Source organism: Chenopodium album, chromosome 5, assembly GCF_948465745.1.
Source record: "Chenopodium album chromosome 5, dcCheAlbu1.1, whole genome shotgun sequence".
In the NCBI taxonomy this organism is placed as follows: Eukaryota; Viridiplantae; Streptophyta; class Magnoliopsida; order Caryophyllales; family Amaranthaceae; genus Chenopodium; species Chenopodium album.
Window position 1 is genome coordinate 59825803 of NC_137838.1, and position 23319 is coordinate 59849121.

General features: G+C 36.1%; 3 protein-coding genes across 3 annotated transcripts; 1 reads left to right on the top strand and 2 right to left on the bottom strand.

Moving 5' to 3' along the window:
• Positions 1–375: 375 nt before the first annotated feature.
• On the top strand, positions 376–2017 carry LOC145630794 (protein FAR1-RELATED SEQUENCE 6-like). Its single transcript, XM_081682956.1, has 2 exons — positions 376–1551; positions 1669–2017. Exons 1-2 carry the CDS (start codon positions 510–512, stop codon positions 1671–1673), a joined length of 1047 nt encoding a protein of 348 aa, XP_081539082.1. The 5' UTR covers positions 376–509; the 3' UTR covers positions 1674–2017.
• Positions 2018–2776: 759 nt separating this feature from the next.
• LOC145630795 (uncharacterized) lies at positions 2777–4743 on the bottom strand. Its single transcript, XM_081682957.1, has 2 exons — positions 4257–4743; positions 2777–3331 (listed from the first exon to the last, which is right to left on the bottom strand). Exons 1-2 carry the CDS (start codon positions 4713–4715, stop codon positions 3113–3115), a joined length of 678 nt encoding a protein of 225 aa, XP_081539083.1. The 5' UTR covers positions 4716–4743; the 3' UTR covers positions 2777–3112.
• Positions 4744–15171: 10428 nt separating this feature from the next.
• Positions 15172–17983, bottom strand: LOC145630797 (uncharacterized). Its single transcript, XM_081682958.1, has 9 exons — positions 17928–17983; positions 17784–17837; positions 17632–17709; positions 16846–17529; positions 16618–16758; positions 16465–16539; positions 15718–16361; positions 15493–15627; positions 15172–15417 (listed from the first exon to the last, which is right to left on the bottom strand). The coding sequence occupies exons 1-7, from the start codon at positions 17979–17981 to the stop codon at positions 16083–16085; spliced, it is 1365 nt and encodes a 454-aa protein (XP_081539084.1). The 5' UTR covers positions 17982–17983; the 3' UTR covers positions 15172–15417; positions 15493–15627; positions 15718–16082.
• Between the last annotated feature and the right edge of the window lie 5336 nt (positions 17984–23319).

Genomic DNA, 23319 nt, shown 5'->3' on the forward strand with positions numbered 1-23319 from the left:
CTTTAGGTTCTTTCAGTAAAGACATGAACATCATTTTTTAAGTCTGCAACTCTTCAAAATCAGAGGTGTAAATTTTAAGACATGAACATCATTTTTTAAGTCTGAAACCCAGAGGTGATATCAAAATCATAAGGGTACACTTTAAGATATGTTGTAACTTTTGCATGTAATAAACTTGTACATTTTTTAGATACATTTTCAATAATGTCAGTTACCTGATCATTGAATGAAATTGTGCTATGTATTGTAGTTCAAGTATGTGTCTGTGGAATGATCTGCACTACATAAGTCTGATTTGAATGTTTGGTTACCTGATAGAATTAGACAATTCTCAAGTAATTAATAAGTGTTGTAATTGATGCAACTACCATGACTTTAAGAGCCCTCTGAAGGCTGTTGTATATGAGAGCTTTACAGTTGCTGAGTTTGAGCGTCGCTGGACAGACTTAATAAAGCAATTTGAACTAGAGGATAATGATTGGTTAGCTGATTTGTTCGAGGAAAGGCACATGTGGGTCCCAGCTTTTATGAAAGAACACTTTTGGGCCGGGATGAAGACAACACAGAGGGTCGAAAGCATAAATAGTTTCTTTGATGGGTTTGTGAACAGGAAGACTAGGCTTTACGAATTCCCTGACAAGTACACTAGGGCAATGGGGAGGCATGTTAAAGCTGAAACTGATGCGGATGCTCGCTGTGGCAAATATTTGAGGCGGCTCGTGAGTGGTTTTTATGTAGAACAATTCTTTCGGGACATCTACACTGACACCAAATTCCAAGAGATTCAAATAGAGTGTTGTAGACTTATGCATTGCTCTGGGAGGGAGGAGCGTGTGCTAGAAGGGAACGTGATTCAATATCTACTTGAAGATCGGGTCTGGATCATCCCAGAAGGGAAGAGCGAAGAAGAGATAACTGATAGGAGACGATTCTACTGTGTCCTGTACAACACAGTTACGAAGGACGTGTCTTGTGATTGCTGCAAGTTCGAAACCTTTGGTATTCTTTGCAGGCATATCATTCAGGTTTATGATCAAAATAGGGTGTCTGAAATTCCTTCAAAGTATGTACTCGACAGGTGGCGCAAAGATGTCCCTCGGAAGCATACCCAGGTTAACGTTGCCTATCACGATCCAAGTACAGATTATTCTGTCCAGATTTATAGGAAACTGATGGGTGAGTTTGAGGCAATTTGTGAAGTTGCAGCATCTGCTGATGACAAGGATACAATAGGTCTTGTATTACAGTCTCTACAATCACTTTCTTTGGATGTCAAACAAAGCAGAGCAAAGTTCTTGGAAAAGCAACCTTGCCTACCCACTCTCCCAAGAACCCTGATGCCTCCATCTGAGATATGTTCAAACAGCCCTGAATCATGCCAAACACCTCTGTCGATATCAAAACCTACTGGAGTTGAAGTGAACCCTGTTGAAGTGGCTCCTGTTTTAGTGAAAGATCCTATTAGCCGTAAAAAGCCGCGGGGACGGCCAAAGGTGTATAGGCATAAATCCCTTGCGGAGATGGGATACAAAAAGAGTGGAGCGAAAAAAGGTGAAACTGCACAACAACCTCCTGCAAAATTACCTGTATTGCAATTATATTTGTTGTTGCTGTATTTGTTGTTGAAGTATGTGATGTTCTGATTTGTTTTTTGGCACTCTCACCTAGGCTAAGAGGAAAAACCCACAAGGCGTTCAGTTCCAAAACACAATTGAGAACTACTATGAGTACGTTGCAGATGTTGGCGCGATTGATGAATTTGCACAGCGCAATGGGGTTCAATGGGGATCTGGTGCTTCTGAAACCTTTTAGGTCGCAGCTGATGGTTAGATGACATATGATGCAGTACCGCTTCTTTTGAAACTTGAGTTTCGGGTCTTGGACAATGTTTTTCGTATTTTGTAATCCGTTTAAAACATGCTTTTGACTTACATGTTTTTATCAAACCCACAGAACCCTGTTCTGATCCTATATATTTTGTGGTTTGATATTCATTTTGCAAACATGCTTTTGACTTAGAGTATACCATGGGTGCTGTTTTTTATCAGTTAACAGGAGAATTAGGAGCATTTTCATGTTGGTTATTATTTCCCCATATTATCTCGACTGATTTTCACATGCACTGTAGATTATATTATACATGCTTTACTAAATAATTAATACTTACAAGGTGAATGAATGTGTAGATTACAGAAATAATTAAGATTTATAAAAATAATTAATTACACTAATGATTTATAATTTGTCGAATATTTATTAGGACAAATCATGTGTGATGGGCTTCTTTGCATTAACTCATATTCATACTGCCAATCTGGTGAAAGGACGTGTACAAATGCTAAGACTGTTGTATTGGTCCATTATTAATTATACTGTGTTTGCACTTAGTATTTTATTTAATATTTGATGTGTTTATCTCTTTAAGGCATGACTTGATTGGCAGGTGTCCTCCAACTATTAAAGTAAATAAACCAAAAATTAGGATGATTTTTGCCTAATTTTTTATATTAATATAAATGAACCAATTTCACGCCTAATTGTTAACTAACTATACTTCCAGTAATATGATTGGGCCTTACTAAACCTTAGACTTCCAATTATGGGCCTTCGGGTTTGCATACTATACTATGTGTTAACAAACCTACCCACTTTTGGGCCGCAGAGTATCTTCACAAATAGTGGCCCACAACACAATTATTGTCCAATTCTAAACAAGCTCCCTTTAGGATGGGTTTGTTGTTTAGAATGTTGAGATCAACAACGGTAATAACTTGACTTAAAATAAAACAGCACAAATAGCATTGTCAAACCCATAATCAGTCACACAAAAGATAACAAACGTGGAGTTCAGATTTTGCAGCCACAAAATATTACAATGAAAGGAACGAATTGAAATTGTCCAACCACTAAAAGTAGAGCTCTACATGCTTAACTATATTACAAACAAAAGGCGTGGTGTTGCAATTACACGTTCTTCTACCTCTGACTCCAGCGACATCCCAAAAGATAATTCATCCCTCCCAACAGCATACCTATCCAACAGTAGACCTTCACACAGCAACACTCATGGCTGGCTGTTCGGAGCCACAACGACTTTGTCTCCATTTTTTATTTAAGCTTCCCTGATAGTGTTGAGGGTGCACAACACGGTATCTTCATGATAGAAAATTACCTCAGTTGGGTCCACATTAACCCTGTCACCCCAAATGTGGAAAAGACGGCACAGCGGGGTGTCCAACTTCCCTTGAACCCGGAGTTTGATCTTCCTGCGGTGACCCGTGTTCTTGAGGTAGAACCTCTTGAATCTTGTGCAAGTGTTCACCACTCCCTCCTGCATACATTACATTTTTTAGTCAAGCAAACCAACTTCAGTACGCATTCGGATTTATAAATTATAATTTTTACTCAATTGCCATGTATTTTTACTCAATTGAGTAAATTATAATTTTTACTCAATTGCCATGTATTTTTAACAAGCACCAATATGACACAACGAGGTAAACCTTTTCTATGGGGAAAAAAAACAAATTAATTTTTAAAGCATTTTATTTCAAAGCCAATATTTAACTAAATCCAAATTAATTTTATTTTTAAAAAACCAAAAAAAAAAAAATATTACATCATCACTCCTAAACTATCAGACAATATATGTTCAGTAAGTAATCCTATAATACTCTATTGTTTTCCATAACAAAACAACTACAAATTATATACGTCACCAGTTGATGTTGTTACATACACCAAAAAATAATATATGTCAATCGTTGCCTTATTTTTCTAAGTAATAATAATTAGATTGTAACATCTCATGAGCTGTCCTTCATTTGTTTCATTTTAATTTTCCTTTTTTTCAATGATTTTTCTAAGAAATATTTATCCGTGTTTTATCCTCTAATGTTATTGACATCATTATAATAATGCGAAACTCAACACCAGTTAAACAAAGATACACAAGAAAGATGTACTCACAACATGCACAAAGATAATATTTATTGTAATCTACGTAATTACAAATATAGGAAGGACTGTTACTCATCAGTGTTTAAATGCAATAATGAAATACAATCAAATACGATAATGGGTCTAATCATGCAATCACACCCAATCATGGGATTAAATACAATCACAAATCAAATGAAACAGATGACTGTTAGATAATCAGTTAAAATGATGCCATTACCTAACAATCTCACAACACATGCAATTAATTGTTAACATGCCAAATACTAAAACAGTAAAAAGATTAAATAATGTACCTCTCCTTGTACGTAAAGTACAGTTCCGGTTTGAACACCAATTGCCAGAGGATACTCCGTAGACGGAACATAGGTTGCTCCGAGATAAAGCTTGATCTGATTAGCTTTGACATCAATTCGAGAAGCGTAGTCTTCATAGATTGCTTCGAAGGTTTCGTCAGTCCGAATGTTGTACATAACACCGATATCACCAAGAGTGTAGCTCCTTACGACGATTGAAAGCACCATAGCGTGACCATCTTCAGCTGGTACGACCTCATCCATGTCCACATCAGGCTTTTCAACCTGTTCACCCCCCTCAACATCTTCAGCTGGTTGCCGAGGAGGCTGAGGTGCCGCCCTCACCACCCCCATAATTGTAGTGGGGGGGACTACAGGAGTCCCATAACTTCTTTCCACCTTAGGGTACGAGACAACTCGAAATGGTGCACCTCGAGGTGCCTCGAAATGAGTGACCATAACCTCATGCGGGGGTGTAGGAACGTCAGGTGCCGGACCGACAGTCGGAGATGGAGGAGCTGTAGCCACAGCAGTCGTAGCTACAGCCGTAGCTACAGCCAGAGCTGGAGGAGCTGTAGCTTCAGCCGCAGCTACAGCTAAAGGCGGAGGTGGAGGAGCCGTAGCTACAGCTAAAGGCGGAGGTGGAGGAGCCATAGCTATAGCTAAAGGCGGAGGTGGAGGAGCCGTAGCTACAGCTAAAGGCAGAGGTGGAGGAGCCGTATCTACCATCATATCTGCTACAGTGGGTATAGCAGAAACAATACTCGGACCCGCTCCACACAAGGCCACCGGAACATGAGTTACTCGTGGCTGGTCATTACGGAAAGGTGGTATATCCATGTTGGCAATAATGTGAGCAATGAGGGCGTTACGACGTTTGTTTTTCGCACTTTCATTTCTTGGTTTGATTGGTTGTGGGATTCCCGGACGACGTCCACCACCGTTGGACCCATCACCACCGTTACCGTTAGAGCCACCATTTGCGGTTGCCATTTTTTTTTAATTTGTTTTTTGTGTGTTGAGGCTTTGTTAGGGTTTTGCAGTACGTGTTGGTAGAGTATATATAGTGCGGGAAAAGCAAGTACACCTGATGACATGGCATAAGTTCATTAGTTTTTGTTTACTATGTAGTCGTAGTTTATGTCAATATATTTTGAAATTTATTTCTACAATGTAATTCCTAATGACAATGTACATAGTAATCCTTAGTGTCAATGTGTTTTTGATGGTTGGGGAGTTTTCATTTCAAAAAAATGGTTGTTCAAACCTTGTAAATTGTTATTGTCAACATAAAAAGTCACCCTTTATGAGCGATTAATGTGATGTATATAGATTAAATTGATTGCTCTCTTGAAACAGTTTTATGTTAAAATCGTCTCCCTTAAAAATGACGATTTATTAATGAGAACTTAATAATCCCACAATGTGCTTGTGGTAGAGATTACTATGATATCAAGGCGAGACTTCATCACTTCATATGTAGGCATTATATTACATATAAAATTTACATCGATTTTAAAAAAGAGATTGAGTTAATTTCAAGTTTATTCATACTGATGTTACTAGTTTATTACGAAGTAACGGAGATTATAAAAGTTAAGTGTATTAATGAATTATTATTGTTTTACTATCACATTATTAGCTGCTTCTTATTCAATCATCTAATTGATGTGTCATAATCATGATTTGATGAGTTATTGTGAGATCAAAATTACATTTTGATTTATAGACAGTACGGTTTATAAACGGTTCGGTACAAACGGGTTGCAGTTTATTAACGGTTCGGTTTGATATCAGTTCGGTTTAATACTGGTTTGGTTTGTTCACTGGTTTGGTTCTTGTTCGGTTTGACATTATTCGGATCGGTTCGTTTACGATTCTACTTAAATACGGTTCGGGTCGGTTTTCGGTATAACAAAATCGGTTTTTAATCGTTTCGGTTCTCATTTGGGTCGGTTGGTTTCGGGTAGTTATACGGTTTCGGTTTGAAATTTGACAGCACTAACTATAATTTTTAAAAAATGATCAACACATCTAATTTTTTTTCAAATTAAAAAGTCATAACCCTTGATATGGCAATGCAAATATTCCCAAATTGTCATGATCAACTCGCCCTTAATGTGCGATTAATGTGATAATTGTCTTGCACTGATATCTCTAAAACTCGAAACCCTTAATAATGGCAATAATGATAATAGAAACAATGATCAACCTTGTCGTGTTTTTTAATCAATTTACATAATCACACATAATGTGCAATTAATGTGATGACTCTCTTTCACTGATATATCTTTAAAACTCGTAGTCCTTGATAAGGGCAATTAATGATATTATTAAAATGATCAACCTTGTCATCTTTTTCAGTAAAATTAATAAAAACACACATAATTGTGCGATTAATGTGACTACTATCTCGCACTGACATCTCTAAAACTCGAAACCCTTAATAACGCCAATAATGATAATAGAAAAAATTATCGTTGATATCTCTAAAACTCGTACCCCATTATTACGGCAATAATATTAGTGTTAAAGTACAACTTAGTATTAATGTGATAACTCTCTTTATTTCATTGATTAATCTTAAACTCATCTCCCTTAAATACGACATGAATGTTATTCAAATCATCAACCCTTGTGATTTTTTTTTGAAATACTAATTCATACCTCACTTGCGTGCATTGAAAATACAGATAAATGTGAATAGTCTATTTGTTTAATTACTCGAAAACTCGTCTCCCTTAATAATGCCAATAATAATATTACAATAACAACAACCTTGTCAATTTTTTGTGTCCGATATTCAAAGTAAACCCTACATTTTTCCTTGCGACCATACACATGAATTCATACACATGAATTTTTGGCTAGAATTTTTGGCATAATTTTAAATGAGAGTTAATATAAGTAAGACAAGTACAATTTCAATACCACATTTAAAAATTTTCTTGTGTTAAAATTTTAATGAGGGTAGTTGTACAATTTTATACATAACGTTACATAAATCAGGATTGGGGGTAGGTTATAAGATTTTAGACAGTAGGGGGTATGATTTTTCCTGCACTGCTGCAATGGTTTACCAAACCATAGTCTGCAACAACTGCAGCTAACGCATGCTCCTTAAAATAAGGTCGTCCAGCCAAAAATGTCCCTGGTTTTCTCTACGTATTTAACCTACCATGTATTGTCCAGCGGTCCATAGGTGTGCTGTCAATCCAAGTAAGACAAGTACAGACTCATTGGAGGCATAACCATACTAATAACCATTTTGGTGTAAGAGAAAAGGAACGTTGTGTCAAAGTTAAACAAATGTTGATAAGGGAAGTAAAATAAAAAAAAAATTAAAAATATAAAATTAAGTTCTGTTCGAAATCCCAGGTTTCAATTTTTAACCTTTTGTTCACAGTGTTAATTTAAAAGTCTCACATTTTATTTTATCGGGTAATAACCTTATCATAAGACGAGGATTTGCACTACAGCCATATAAGCGATTTAAGTATTTTTTCTTTTTGGAATATTAGCTTCAAGTAATTAACTTGATCGATTATTAATATAGATTCAGTAACATGACTTTATTTTATTAAACTAATACGCATTCTCAATAATGAAATTGTTATTTCTGCTAACCCACTTTAATTTTTATAGTATAACATGAATTGAGTTATCACATTAATTTAATTTACAAGGTTTGATCAATCATTTGTTTGAAATGATAAACTCCCCAACCATCAACTCTGTTACTGATATCTCTACAACAGGATATTTGTTTTCTTTTCTTATAAGTGTTGAAATAACTTGAAAAAAATAATGGTTATCTACATCAACGTAGATTCGAATCGCAAATCTTCTATAGAAGACCATCACTCCTTTTGATCCAGTTTCAGGAGTACACTACTGTCAAACTTCTCTTTCACAACACATAAAGGTGTTGTCATCTAGTATTCAACTTGTATTGTCACATCCACATGGGTTAGAAATGTTGTAACTACAGAAGAAAACTACATCTACCTATGACACCACATTAAATGAAGAAGTACTATGTTATGTAATATAATTTAAACGTTTTGTTCTTTTACTAACTTGTCCTATTCTTTTTTTTTTCAATGTAGGAGGGTTTAGGGTTAAATGGTTTACTATGTTTTATAATACAATATATTGTTTTTGTCCTTTTACGTTTTTTTTATTTATAAAGCATAATTTTTTTTTTCCATTGTTTATAATTTTTTATTTTTTATTTTGGGAGAACCATGATTTAGGGTTATGGGTGTATGAGTATTCGAATACTTTAGGGTTAAGGGTTTTAGAGTTGATGGAGTATGACGATTTATTGTTTTATATTTTATAATATAATTTAATATTTAATCAGGGGTTGATGATATGTGTTAATGTTAAAGGGATGACTATTTCTGATGGAATAATTGAGTGTATGCTATATCTGCTACAGTGTAACGGGATTGATCAATCTGGAAGGTATCATCTGTAAGGTGTGGTTCAATCTCATGGTTTAGTGTTAAAGGGTTCTATTGAATTGGATTGTTTAGGATTTAGGGTTTAGGATTTAGTGTTTGATAGAAATTGGGAGGGTAAAAAGGTTTGGTCGAATGGGAGGGTTTAGGCTTTAGGGTTGAGGATTTGATCAAAGTTTTAGGGCAAAAATTTATTTGGAGGGTTTAGGCTTTAGGGTTTGGGTTTTGATCAAAGTGAAGGGCAAGGTGGTTTGATCTAATTGGATGGTTTACTTTTTAAGGCTTAGAATTTGATATAATTGAAAGGGTTTAGTGTTTGATAGAATAGGAGGGTTTAGGCGTTAGGGTTTAGAATTTGATCGAATTGGAAGGGTCAACGACTTTTTTCTAACTGGAGGGTTTAGATTTGAGAGAATTATAAGGGTTTACCGTTTAGTCGAAATGGAGGGTTTAGGCTTTAGGGTTTGGGTTTTGATCATAGTGAAGGGCAAGGTGGTTTGATCTAATTGGATGGTTTACTTTTTAAGGCTTAGAATTCGATATAATTGAAAGGGTTTAGTGTTTGATCGAACATGAGGGTTTAGGCGTTAGGGTTTAGAATTTGATCGAATTGGAAGGGTCAACGACTTTTTTCTAACTGGAGGGTTTAGATTTGAGAGAATTATAAGGGTTTACGGTTTAGTCGAAATGGAGGGTTTAGGCTTTAGGGTTTGGGTTTTGATCATAGTGAAGGGCAAGGTGGTTTGATCTAATTGGATGGTTTACTTTTTAAGGCTTAGAATTTGATATAATTGAAAGGGTTTAGTGTTTGATCGAATAGGAGGGTTTAGGCGTTAGGGTTTAGAATTTGATCGAATTGGAAGGGTCAACGACTTTTTTCTAACTGGAGGGTTTAGATTTGAGAGAATTATAAGGGTTTACGGTTTAGTCGAAATGGAGGTTTAGGCTTTAGGGTTTACGGTTTTGATCAAAGTGAAGGGCAAGGTGGTTTGATCTAATTGGATGGTTTACTTTTTAAGGCTTAGAATTTGATATAATTGAAAGGGTTTAGTGTTTGATCGAATAGGAGGGTTTAGGCTTTAGGGTTTTGGGTTTTATCGAGTTGGAGGGGTTTAGGATTTTTTTTTAAAGGTTTAGGTGATTTGATTACAATATTTATTATTCTCTTTCACTCAAATTATCTAGCTTAATACATGATCTAGCTTAATACGTGCTAAGAATAACGAACCATTAACGCACAAACGATATAATTGGAGGTATTAAATCAACGATATAATTAAAGGTATTAAATCTTGATTAATAAGGTTTTAGGATTACCTATTTTATTTGAAAGATTAAGCTTGCATACATGAATTGCACGTACTTCGATGATATGATTATTAGAGGGTTCAAAATCAACGATTGAATTAGTAACCATAAATTTATTTATAATTTCAAACAAATAACTAGTACGTACTGATTACTAATAAAATCACCATGACTCTACTAGCATTTCGAATGTGATAATTATAGCATTTCGAATGTGATAATTACACCCAACTAAATTTTCTAATAGGACAAAAAAAATTGATCTACTCAGTCCATTGTTCTGACAGATTCGAAGTTGTGTTAAAGTATTTTATCCAACGATTTTCTTGTACGAGAAAAGAGCTTCCCCCTACTCAACAATATTTCCTGAAAATCTTTCCCCCTACTCAACAATATTTCCTCAACAATATTTTGTTAAACTCAACAATGGAGTACGGTGAAAAACAAGCTCCCAATTCAGCCACCTCGAGTAGGAAGCGATGCCTACCTAAAGCCACAGTACTCCACCCATTCGCCCCCATCATGTATTTTAAACCTTTTACCCCAAAACCGTCACCCGAGCTTGATTTTAACAAAATCACGTACTACACCAACCAAAAAGACTTAAACGAGGGCAAAAAAATTGATGATGTTGTTATTCGTAAGGAGCTAGCTATGAATGATGTACAGCGGTACGCGAATTCTACTGTTATGAGGATGATGATGCTACCGGGAGGTGAACAACAACCAGCCTACCTACCTCTTCTTTCTGACATCCATGGATACTTGCAACACCGGGGAGTGGAAGTGTTTGTTGAATGGATGTTCAAGCATCACTCTTTTGAAAAAGGTGAGGTTGTTCCAAAAGATGTTGTACCAATATTTGATCTTGTTCCTACCCTTGATGAAGAATCCACCATCACATATGCTTTACCTCTCCGAGAAAAGCATGTATTCATTGGGGCAAAAACAAACGCGCTGCATGTTATGAAAATTGAAGCACGAATGCCGGCTATTCAACTTACTGTATTCTCCGGAGTCACCAAGAAAAATGGTATACATTACCATCGTTTTGACCGTATGTGGTGACTTGCCTGCTCACCCAAAACAACCCGTATTCGAGGAAGGGTCAGTTGTGTTGTACTGGAATGCAAAGGATGTCCTTAGGCCATCATTCGTTGACAATTTCCGCACTCTCTATGACGCGTACAACCCGGTGTTGGTGATAATTACAGAAGCTCGACCACGACACCTTCAAGTGTGGGAGTTAATCTTGAAATTGCCTGGCGCATATCAGTATGAGACAACGGGTCATGCCACTGTTGGAGGGATTATTCTGTTGTGGAACAAGTTTGCTACGCCATTTTTCAGATCAAGGAGTTCATGCTTGACTGGGGATGTGCTCAACGTCGAAATTGTGGTAACTTACTTAACTTAATTGCAAAAATTTTACTTAATTATTTCGACTTTTCCTGCACATTATACTACTATTAAGTCCTTATATTTTTAATGGAATTCATTCACCGTAATTATGTCTTTGATTCATGTTTAGAATTAAAAGTGAATTAAAAGTGAATTACTTGTTAATTATCTTAGTAATATCGTATTCATGTCAATTAAAGGGGATATTATTAAGGAAAAATAATCGAATATCCGAGTAATTTCTTGTTAATTATCTTAGTAATATCGTATTGATATCTTGTACTTAAATAAAAATATAATTATTAGCTATATTGTTGGTACTTTCTCTTAGGCAAGTATGATAAAATTTGGTGAATGCATAAATCATAAATCAAAGATTTGATTTCAAATTATCTTAAGAGCAATTAAAAGTTAAATAAATCGTGTTTAGCATTGATTTAGTCGAATACTGTTGGCTAATAAATTAAATAAATTAAGGATATAATTGGTACAGTAAACAAGCCAATATTGTTAATTAAATAAATTAAGGAAATAAATTGGTACAGTAAACAAGCCAATTAAAATTGTACATTGTAGTTTCATTGATTAAGTCGAATACTGTTAAGGAAAGAAATTATTAACACAATAAAAAAACCAATATTGTTAAGTAAATGTTGATGCTTATTTTAGATGTAAAATTGTACTAAGTATCATTATTGGAATGTCTGTAAATTAGTAGTGCAATTTTCTATGAGATTGTATATTGTAAGATTTATTTAATAAATGTGGAGATTACTTGTACTTAATTTGAATTCGAGTACATGTTATTATTGTGTTCAAGTCACTAAAATGTACAATTCTGGTAATATTAATTACTATTAGGGTTATAAATCTACTTAACTAATTGCCTACTTTTGTATTTGTAACATAAAATCAGCCGGGTCCCGCAACTGATCCAAATCTTCGGTGCAACACAGTGAGTGATAGCGAAGGTCGCCCCGAGGATGAGAGTGATGACGATTACGATTACATTGGGGCATGGTTAGTCAATTCTGGCCTCGATGATGACCCTTCAATCCATGATGAAGGCTGGTGCTAAATGAAGACAAGGGCTGGTGTTGAATCAAAGGAATGTTAGGATAACTAAAAAATGTTATCATAGACATTAACGTATCTTGAACTTATTGTTGTGTGTCTTGCTTGCTAAAACTTAATGTTGTGTGTCTTGCTTGCTAAAACTTAATGTTGTGTGTCCTCCTTGCTAAAACTGCTAAAACTTAATGTCGTGTGTCTTGTTTGCTAAAACTATTGTGTACTTCCTTTTGGAGAGTGTGTAAAGAAATTTTTTTAAGATGGGGGTAATAAATTTTGACCAACTGTGTGAAAAAAATTCCGCATTTTCGTAAGTGAAATCCACATTTTAATGTGTTACTAAATTTTGTTAGTAATATTTGAGTACCTCGTAAATTAAGGTATAATTTGAAACCCTCGTAGTAGTCATTTTCGTAAAATGTGGTTATCGATTTTTTAACAACTAAAATAATTTGAAACCCCTCGTAGTAGTCATTTTCGTATAATGTGGTTATCGATTTTTTAACAACTAAAATAATTTGAATCCCTCGTAGTACTCATTTTCGTAAAATGTGGTTATCGATTTTTTAACAACTAAAATAATTTGAAACCCCTCGTAGTAGTCATTTTCGTATAATGTGGTTATCGATTTTTTAACAACTAAAATAATTTGAATCCCTCGTAGTACTCATTTTCGTAAAATGTGGTTATTGATTTTTTAACAACTAAAATAATTTGAAACCCTCGTAGTAGTCATTTTCGTAAATAAATATATCAAATTTATATCAAATCACATAACAAATAGCTTTTTGCTTTTGCCACAAAATAAGGTTAAAGGATAAGAGTTTTCCAAAAATGTACAACAGGATATTTGTTTTGTTTTTAATGCTCTTGAAGGAATCCAAAAAAATTTCACTCAAATTACCCACCATTCACCTACATGATACTCCCTCCAAATTGCAAGTCCCCGCCAAATTTATGTAGGGTTCTCTCATGTAGTGTATATATATGGTGAACTTCTTATACCCTCCTCCCAAGCAACCCCAAAAAATGGCCAAAAAGAAAATGTTAATCCCAGTCTCTATGATTAAGCCACTCCAAAAAAAAACCTTGTAACAAAGAGTTCTTACTCAAACCGATGACACAAATTAAAAAAACAAAGGGTTTGCATATGGTTCGCCCTTGTACACCCAACACAACGACAATTGTAAGGCGTCGAAAAGGTGTGCTTGGCGTCATTAATAGCCCAATTGTTACTTCGGATGGGAAGGTTGCAATATCCTTACTTGATGCGGCAACTGCAGCACAAGTAATCGCCGGTAAGACTAAGCTTCAAGGAGATCTCATTGTGATCACTCCCTCTAATAAGGTTAGTCCTGCTCACTTACCGGACTTATCAGACCTTGCTTTATTACCAAAGTCGGCCAAGTATTTTCTCAAGTGGCTCATCTGTACCGAAGGTGGGAAGGAAGGGTGTGGTTATGAACATGTGCTACCAAATGGTGTGGTGGAGGTGGTTGATCCTCCGTTAGAATTACCATCTACCATCGAAAGTTGTCATTTGTCTCTCGGTGATCATGTTATGACGATACCGAGTTACAGAAATGACTTCAAAATTTTCACTCTCCAACATCCGATGTATGTCTCGCACATACATTTAATGAGTAGCACCAACACCTCTAACATATTAGATGGAAGAAAAATAGAGATTAAGGTGCAAGTCTGTGTGAATGAGGATGTCAGTTTTTGGAGGGAAGTGAGCACAATGGGATTAAGGTACGTTGTATGGAATTGTCGTGATATGGGTAGAGACACATTCCTTCCCTTAATGAGGTTGGTAATGGAGTTGCATATGCCTCATTTCATGATCTTAACTGAAACAAGAGTTTCGGTTCATATGGCACGCCTCATATGTGCGTATTTGCATCCTTATGCCGTGTATGGAATGTCAAAGAACGACTATGAGGGAGGTTATGTAATGCTTGCCTTTACTAAGAATATGTCATTGAAACTGATAAGCTCATTTCCTAATGAGTATTGTTGGGCTTTTGATAAGCACAATTAATGTACTGTGGAAGTGACAGTAAGAAGTGGATGTGCTCTTAAGAGTTGTAATATTCAATATTCCATCAAAATTACTCTGAGTAGTAATGTTTAATATGTATTCAAACTTTAATGCAGAATTTAGTAATTACTTATGAGTTGTTCATTTCAAATATTAAATATTAAATTTTATGCGTAATTAAGAGTAATTTAGTTATATTACTAACATTAATATGTTGTCAAACATTAATATAATTATGCTTATTTCAAATATTACATATATAATTTTATGCGTAATTATGAGTAATTTAGTTTATTAGACGATAATATGTCATATTAAAAATTGGGTTGAATTTGTAAGAACGAGTTATTAACTTGATTTGCCCAAATTATTTCCTTTTCAATCCACAAAGCCCCAAACAATCCCACATCATTTTGTTTTAAAGCCCAAATTATTACCAATCACTCCACAAATGGATTATAAGGTTTATAATAGGTTTGAAATTGGGCCTAGCCCAATTTATTAATATCCAACAGGTACTCTTGTAATAAAACACCTTTCTGAACAGGCCATAATAAAGAAATAATCTAAATAGCCCATTAATTTGGTTGGACTAAAGAACTTATAAATTTGTGTACAACAACAGTCAGATAAATGATGTTTCCATAGATAACCCAATACATGTTATACAGCATTATTACATTAAATTAAATAAATTAACAACTCATAATGAAAGTAATGTACAAAAGGGTTACAATCTGTTATCAGCTCCACAACATTTGATACATTTGACATCGTTGTTAATGATCACATTTCTAGTACTGTCTCCGAAGGCCAGCCCATTGCCAAACACCTTATGCGTTTCGTGGATCAGATCAACAATGTTGCCAACCTGAATCAAAAAAAGGATTCAGAGATCAACATAATTACTATCAAATATCACTGACAGCATGTACTACCAACTCACATGCTTCTTAATCACTTTCAGCATCGGGTTCCATGAAGTACAGTGTACGACGTATATGTCTTGTGCATGGCCAGGTTTTACAAAAACACAGATAGTACATGGCGCAGTGGAGGCCGCTACTGAATCACCATGAACCTAATAAATATTCAGGAGTGATTAAATTAGACAAGTACCACACAAGTAATATCAAGTTATGAGGACGGTGGATTGTGAAGTTAACATTACCTCCGATACAATGGCCAAGTAAGCACAACATTGAGTACGTAAAAACCCAGCTATTGACACTGTTGACATTGATTCAGCACCAATACCACCAGAAAATAGCACCACCTCACCCACCAACGAAGATATTAACGGACCCGTTCCAGAACAATAGTCCATAGCATGAATCCATCTCAAAACCTTTTGAATATATAACCAGTAAAAAAATTAGACCTCTTATGCTCAGTATCATTTAGGATTTCATACACTTACTTACCCTTGAATTAACTGATTGTAGCATGGACACAACATCAACAGATATCCACCTAAAAATTTAATGGTGGTACCATTCAACAAAAGATAATCGAAGCAGCAACAAATCAATGAATTCATGTAATAAAAAAAGAGAAATACCTCTTCAACATATCCATTTTGAAGGTTGACACATCATAAGTGTTCATCACTACCATGTTCTCTTCACCAGCATATTTCATTGCCTTCTCCCCATTAAATTCATCTGAGTAAATAGATCTAGCACTTGCTTTCTCCCCTTTACAATCATCCGTGTTAAAAGATGCAGCATTCCGCATATTCGACCACTTTTTTGAGGTGCTTTTTCTTGCTCCCTTACTCTTGTAACAAACACTAGCACTGCCACTACAAAGAACCTGTTACATCGTACACCATTGAACTACAATATTACAAACTTGCATAGATCTACATCCTTTGAACTAAAGACATTGTAAATTAATTAGCTATTAAACCCCTAACCTTTTTTAACCCCTCAGGCCCATTGGTATCCCTTGCCTCACTAGGATGCATTTCACCATAGGCAACATCCAAAGTCTACAATAACAAACCACAGTAGAACCATCACACACTTGGTTTAACTAATATATAAATAGCTTTACGACTTTTGCTTACCCCAAGTTTACCAAAATCACCAGCATTTGGGAAACGATCTTCCGTAACTGCTTTGCGTATCTCATCCATCTTCCAAACCTCCAAACGCGGGAAAAAACCCCACTGCACAGGATGTCTGTCTAGCCGATCCAGATACATAATCTGTATCAAACACGTTTGGCATTAAACCTGTATCAAACACGTGTTACAAAAAAATAACAACCAAAAATTAACATATATATCACATACCACAATGTATATTAGGCAACCTGCACAACCACTAGCATAGCCACTTGAGTAAAACCGTCGTGCAAACATCGCGACACTATTCATGAGCTTCTTCAAAACTAGGCTGCACCAGTCATATTGAGCAGCCTTTGACGCACACGTTAATGATGGCACTAAGTCAGCAGCCAATCTAGATGATTGATTAGGACATAACAACATCTCTAGCGCCAACAACAAGAATACAGTCTTGAACTCTTCCGCCTGATCATCCTCCCATTGTCCCTCAACCCGGGCAATCAAATCAGCATTAACTTGAATACCCTCGATTATGTACTCACGGCCAGTTGTAAAAGACTTAGTTTTCCATGTTTTACCATACCTATCCATAATACTTTTCACTCTTTCAAACATTTCACTATCCATTGTTTCGTAAGTGGGAACATGAAGTCCACCGTTTGGAATGCCAAGAACCCAATGCACTTGATTTTGAGAAAGCTTAAAAACTCTACCCTCTCTGCTAGTAAGAGTACAGTTGAAGGGATCTATACGAGTCATCAACCAATAAGCCAACTGTCTTGGGAGGTTAATTTCTCCTATTTTTAAGAGACCGTCAAACCCCATTTCACAAACCCACCCCTTCCTTTGCTGGTCTAACTTTTGACATATTCTACCAAACAACTCTACGCGACAACTTGTATTAGTTGGCTGTAAGAATGAACAATTACAAACAACAGGTTTCATTGTAAAGGTTACCATTACTGCTAACAACTCAGTCACTCCTCCATAAATATGGAATTAAGGACTTACCCTAGATGTTGCCTTCGCATGTCTTTGCAACACTTCGCCTTTCCTTTTCACACAGCCGCCCAAAGTTAAAGAATCATCCTACAACATCAAGCCACTAAATAAGCCCCATTACCAAATTAAGTTCCAACTACCAAATACAATTTACTTATTACCTTGAATAACTCAGGAGAAAGCTTCTTTAGGGTAGGTCCTCGTCCTACTCCATCCTAAAATGATAATTAATTTGAGAATATCTACACAAACTGTAGGGTAAATCTGGTCTACTCCTGTTTCAGATTTGTGTGCAAAAATTATACCTCATCATCACTCCGGGTGCTGCACGTTTTACGCTTCATGTACCCTCCCTCCATTTCCGCTTAGAACTGTTAGTTCAATTCAATTCACAATTACTAATGTAAATAACCATGGCAATTCAATGTACAAATTCAGCAGTTTGTTCAAATCAATTCACATTTCTTATCATCGCAATCAAATGTGTTTCCTGTTTGTTCAACTCAATTCACAATTCGTAATTACCAAATCAATTCAGTGTACAGTTCTATTAATAATTACAGAGCCCAATTTCATGCCCAATTTCATGCCCGATTCAACCCACAATAACTATACGAACCTATGACAATTAACACAACTTAATCTCACAACTATACAGCAACATCGATGCGATTTGAAAACAACAAAAATTACACAACTTAATCATCTCAACCTACAATCACAAATATACAGCAACATCGATGCGATTTGAAAGCAACAACAATTCGTTCCCCCACTTCATATGAACTATTCAGGCGAAAGTAACACTTACCTTCTATAACCGTAGCCGTATTGCTCGCATACTACAACAACCTCTTGGTTGATTGACCAGCACAGTACAAGTACCAGTACCTCCGTAGTCACCCTCTATGAACTGATTTCAAACGCTTATTGGGGCAAGCTCAAATGACAGTCGAATTGATATCAATTATATAAAACGGGATTTTATTTTCATCAACGGCACGGGCTATACTGTAACAGTGTTTTTGGAACAACAACATAATCCCGTCGACGTTAACGTTCGTTAACGCCCAGTTACCATCCATTGTCCGCGTGACAATTTTACCCTTACTGAAACAGGCGAAAAGACATTCACACCCCCTTATAAACAAGTTTTGTTTATAGGCCATATTAACCAGTATTTTCTCGTGTCTTATGTCTTACCAAAATGGTTGTGTCTTTTAAAATGGTTGTGTCTTATGTCTTACCAAAATGGTTGTGTCTTTCAAAATGGTTGTGTCTTTTAAAATGGTTCATGCCAAAACGTTATCTAAGGTGTTCTGATAAGTCTATTTTATATATATATTTTTATTTCCCGTCCCACGGTCATATATGTGCTTATTTAAGCTCTGCTGAGCTATTTTTATTACTAATCTATGTTTTCTAGTGTTTTTGTAGAGTTGGTATTATTTTGTAGGAATCTGCAGATTTATGACGGTTCCCGAGCTTATTGAGCCACTACAATATATTAAAGTCATAACGTATTTTATGACTGTATATTTAAAGCCTAAGATCGTACTAAATAAATTTAGTTCGGTGATTAAGGCATTAATTAGAGAAGAGAAAGGTCCACATTATTGTTTCGGGTTGACGGACCATAATGGAGACCATGAATTCCAAATCAAAGAAGCCCGGCGTCCGCTGCTAGCTGATCGGGCCCATTCAAGCGCTTCACTGATGCTTTCGTTAATTAGTGGGTTTCGTTCATTAGTGGGCTTTATTTATAGTTAAGTCGGTGGGTTTTTGTTATAAATAGGAGTAGTAGTATTACGTAAGGGGGGAGATTAATTAGGGTTCGTTTGGCATTGTTGTGGTTTTCTGTTTTTTGGTTTTTTGTTTTCAAAAAGTATATGATATGAGTCTCATAATGAATAAAAAATTATATAAACTTATTAAATTTATGATAATTTTGAAAACTGACAACAGAAAACTAAAAACACTTTTTTCTTATTTTCTGTTTTTGGTTTTTGGTTTTAAAAAAAACAGGAAACTGAAAACCAAAAATGATGCCAAACAAACCCTTAGTTTTTAGTTTCCTTTTCATTAGTTTTAGTTTTAGTTTAGTTTTCTTTTCTCTTTTCTCTCTCCTCCTTAATTAAGCTCTTAGTATTATTTTCTCTCTTGTTTTCTCTCTCTACAACTCTTGGTTTAATCTCAGTTATTTATTTTCTTTCTTTCATCATATCTCCTTTAATTGCTTTGATTAATTTAGATTTAATTATGTGTGAGTAGTTTTCTTTCTATGGTTTGTGAGGATCCATAAATAATATGAAGGGGTAATTTATTGTTGTTAATTATCAATGCTAGATTAATTTCCTATTGATTGATTTAATGCTCTGTGACTAGATTTGCGCAGATCTTTTATGCATGAGTTTAATAATATTGATTCGAGATTCGACATATGAGAATTAATGTTTAGGTCTAGTTTCATTAGGCAGGTTAATTTATAAATGGTTAAGTCGAGATTCAAAAGATGAGATTTAATACCGGTAAATTAATTGTGTGATTGTAATACGTAGCGAAAGCCCTTTATAATCTGATTAATGTATGCATTGATGAATGACTATTATATTTTACCTTGGAATATTATTTATTGGTGAACCTATGCCCTAGATCCTTTTATTCATTGTTTTCTCCTTATTCTTAATCTTCGTAGTTTAGTTTCTTTTAATTATAATGTATTGGTTACTTCATAATCTAGATTATATTAGTTAATTAGGAATAGAAAGACTCGTTTCTCTGTGGATTCGACCCTACTTCCCTATCTACATTAGTTAGAGGATTTAGGAATTATTTTTGATTAGGGGATACGACTTTACCCTATCATGTTCACGCCATAGTTCGATGGCATATGGTCATTATGGATTTATGGATCGTGGTTTGTTTTGTGTCTAAAGTTATCATGTTATGTTGTGTCATACTCTTAGATCCTAAATGTCTACCATATGTGTCTAACCAAACAGTTACTATGTATACGTTGTAAATTAGAGTGTTTTTTTTTTTGAGGCCAAGTAAGCATACTTATATTAAATCGATTTCCACCAAAGTGATAAGGCTTTGGGGAAAGGAATCCGTACAAACAACTTCCGAGTTAGGTTCCGTAACCCATCTAGCAACTAGGTGTTCCAAGGAATTACCACTACGTTTAATATGCTTACATTGGAAAAAGCTAAAAAGAGAAGCTAATTGAAGAAATGTCTTCATAGAAAAGGAATACTAGTGCACGACCATTCTGTTTTGTCTAAATTGCTCGAACAACTTGCAATGCGTCACACTCAAGGAAAAACTCATCAAATCCCAGCCTTCAACCCGGCTCCAAGCCATATCTAGCAGCCCCTGCTTCTGCCATCAAGGGTGTCCAGCTGACAGCCTTGTGCTTCACTGCTGCCACCAGAATTTGCCCCTCAGACCCACGGATAACAACACCAAATTTAACCCCACCAGTCTGCATTATATGGGCATCAACATTGATTTTCACCTTACCATCAGATGGAGGACGCCACGAAGCTCTCAATATAGGTCATGTCCCCCTACCAAGAGCACACACCTTAGCATTATAAGTACCATAGTCAAAGAAAAGCTTCACAAACCCAACCCCCACATGCACAGCATCAACACTGTTTTCACCCTTTAAAATATGGCTATTCCTACAATGCCAAATTGCCCAAGTCAGAGAAGCAAACACACCCAATCGATCCTTGTTCACCTTGAATGCCATCTACCGTAGTATCACATCAAAAGAACCTGAGGGAGCAGCAGCTAAGAGATCCCCGAAATCACTAGTTTCCTACACCTTAGACGCGCATAAGAACACTCGAAGAGGGCATACATTATTGTCTCATCGCCACAACCACAAATGCTGCAATTTTGCAAAGTGCTTATATAATGCCTAAACAATACTCCCATCACAGCAAGAGCACCCTTGCAAGCACTCCACAAGAAATGGTGAAGTTTGGGAGGCCCCTTCATGTTCCAAATCAGTTTCCACAGCGATTTCGAGTTATCACCATGAAAATAAATCCCAAGCTCTCAAAGGTCCCATCCTACCCAACCAGTACCCACTTTTCACAGTAAAAATCTTATCTTTCGACGGCCACCAAAACCTAGTATCCAGTGAGCCAGAAACGGGGAGGGGAATATCAAGTATAGCCAATTTATCGACAGCACAAGAATTAAAATCTAGCACATCCTCCTTCCAACAATGCAAGGTATTATCAATCAAATCACATACCTTAAGGTCAAGATTGCTAGTTCCAATAGGGATGGGCACCAAATGTGAACCATCCCCAGGGAGCCATGACTCCTCCCATACTTTAATGCTAGTGCCATCCCCCACACGCCATTTTAGACCGTCAAGCAGCAGACTCTTCGCACCCCATATGCTCTGCCAGGTGTAACATGGGTCGTACCCCCTTCGAGCTTCCAAAAAATTAGAGTACTTAAAAATACCGAGCCTTTAACACATTGTACAGCAGAGAGCTATTATCATTTAACAGACGCCAACCTTGCTTTGCCAACAATGCCTGATTAAAAACATGGAGATCGCGAAAACCAAAGCCCCCTTTTGATTTTGGAAGACAAAGGTCCTCCCATTTGTGCCAATGCATTTTTCTCTCCGAGCCACACGAACCCCACCAAAACTTAGCTAGCAAGGAGTGAATTTCATCAATTAAACCATCGGGAATTTTAAAAATACTCATCATATAGGTAGGTATGGCTTGCGCCACCGCCTTGATAAGAATTTCTTTTCCCGGCCTAGAAAGGAGCTTTTCCTTCCACCCTTGAAGTTTCTTCCATATACGTTCCTTCAAACAAGCAAAAAGGGCTTTTTTTATTTTCCAATAATTGTTGGCAATCCCAAATATTTCTCATGTTTATCCACCTCTCTCACCCCCAGTGTTCCAATAATAGCATTCCTTCTCTCCACTCTCACACACTTGCTAAAAGCAACCTCTGTTTTGCTTAGATTAATTTTCTGACCCGATGCTCTTTCTTACCTACTGATAATATCAGCATTTTAGAACATTCTTGCAAAGTAGCTTTTGCAAAGAGGATAGTATCGTCAGCAAAAAATAAGTGAGATACTCTAGGAACCCCACGGCAGACCCTCGCCCCATGAATCACATTCTCTCAAGTCGCCTTTGAGATCATAGTAGAGAAAGCGTCCGCACATATCAAGAATAAGTATGGGGAAATAAGATCACCTTGTCTAAGCCCTCTTGAAGGAACCAAGGACTCGGAGATAGAACCATTATACTTGAAAGAGAAGGAGACACTTTCTAAGCATTTCATCACCCGATTAACCCAAGCTATCCGGAAACCCATTCTAAGCATGACCATCTCAAGAAACCTCCACTCCACTCTATCGTACGCTTTGCTCATATACAACTTAAGTGCAATCGACCCATCACGACCCTCACCTTTCCTCTTCATAGCATGAAAGATCTCAAAAGCTATAAGAGCATTATCAGATATTAACCTATTAGGAACGAAAGCACTTTGGTTCACCGAAATAACCGACCCCAACATAGGCTTCACTTTATTCGCAAGAGTTTTTGAGATGATTTTGTACAAAACATTGCACAAACTAATAGGTTTAAACTCTGATCTGTCATTCTCTTTGGCTCGTTACATTTCGGAATAAGGACAATGCAGGTA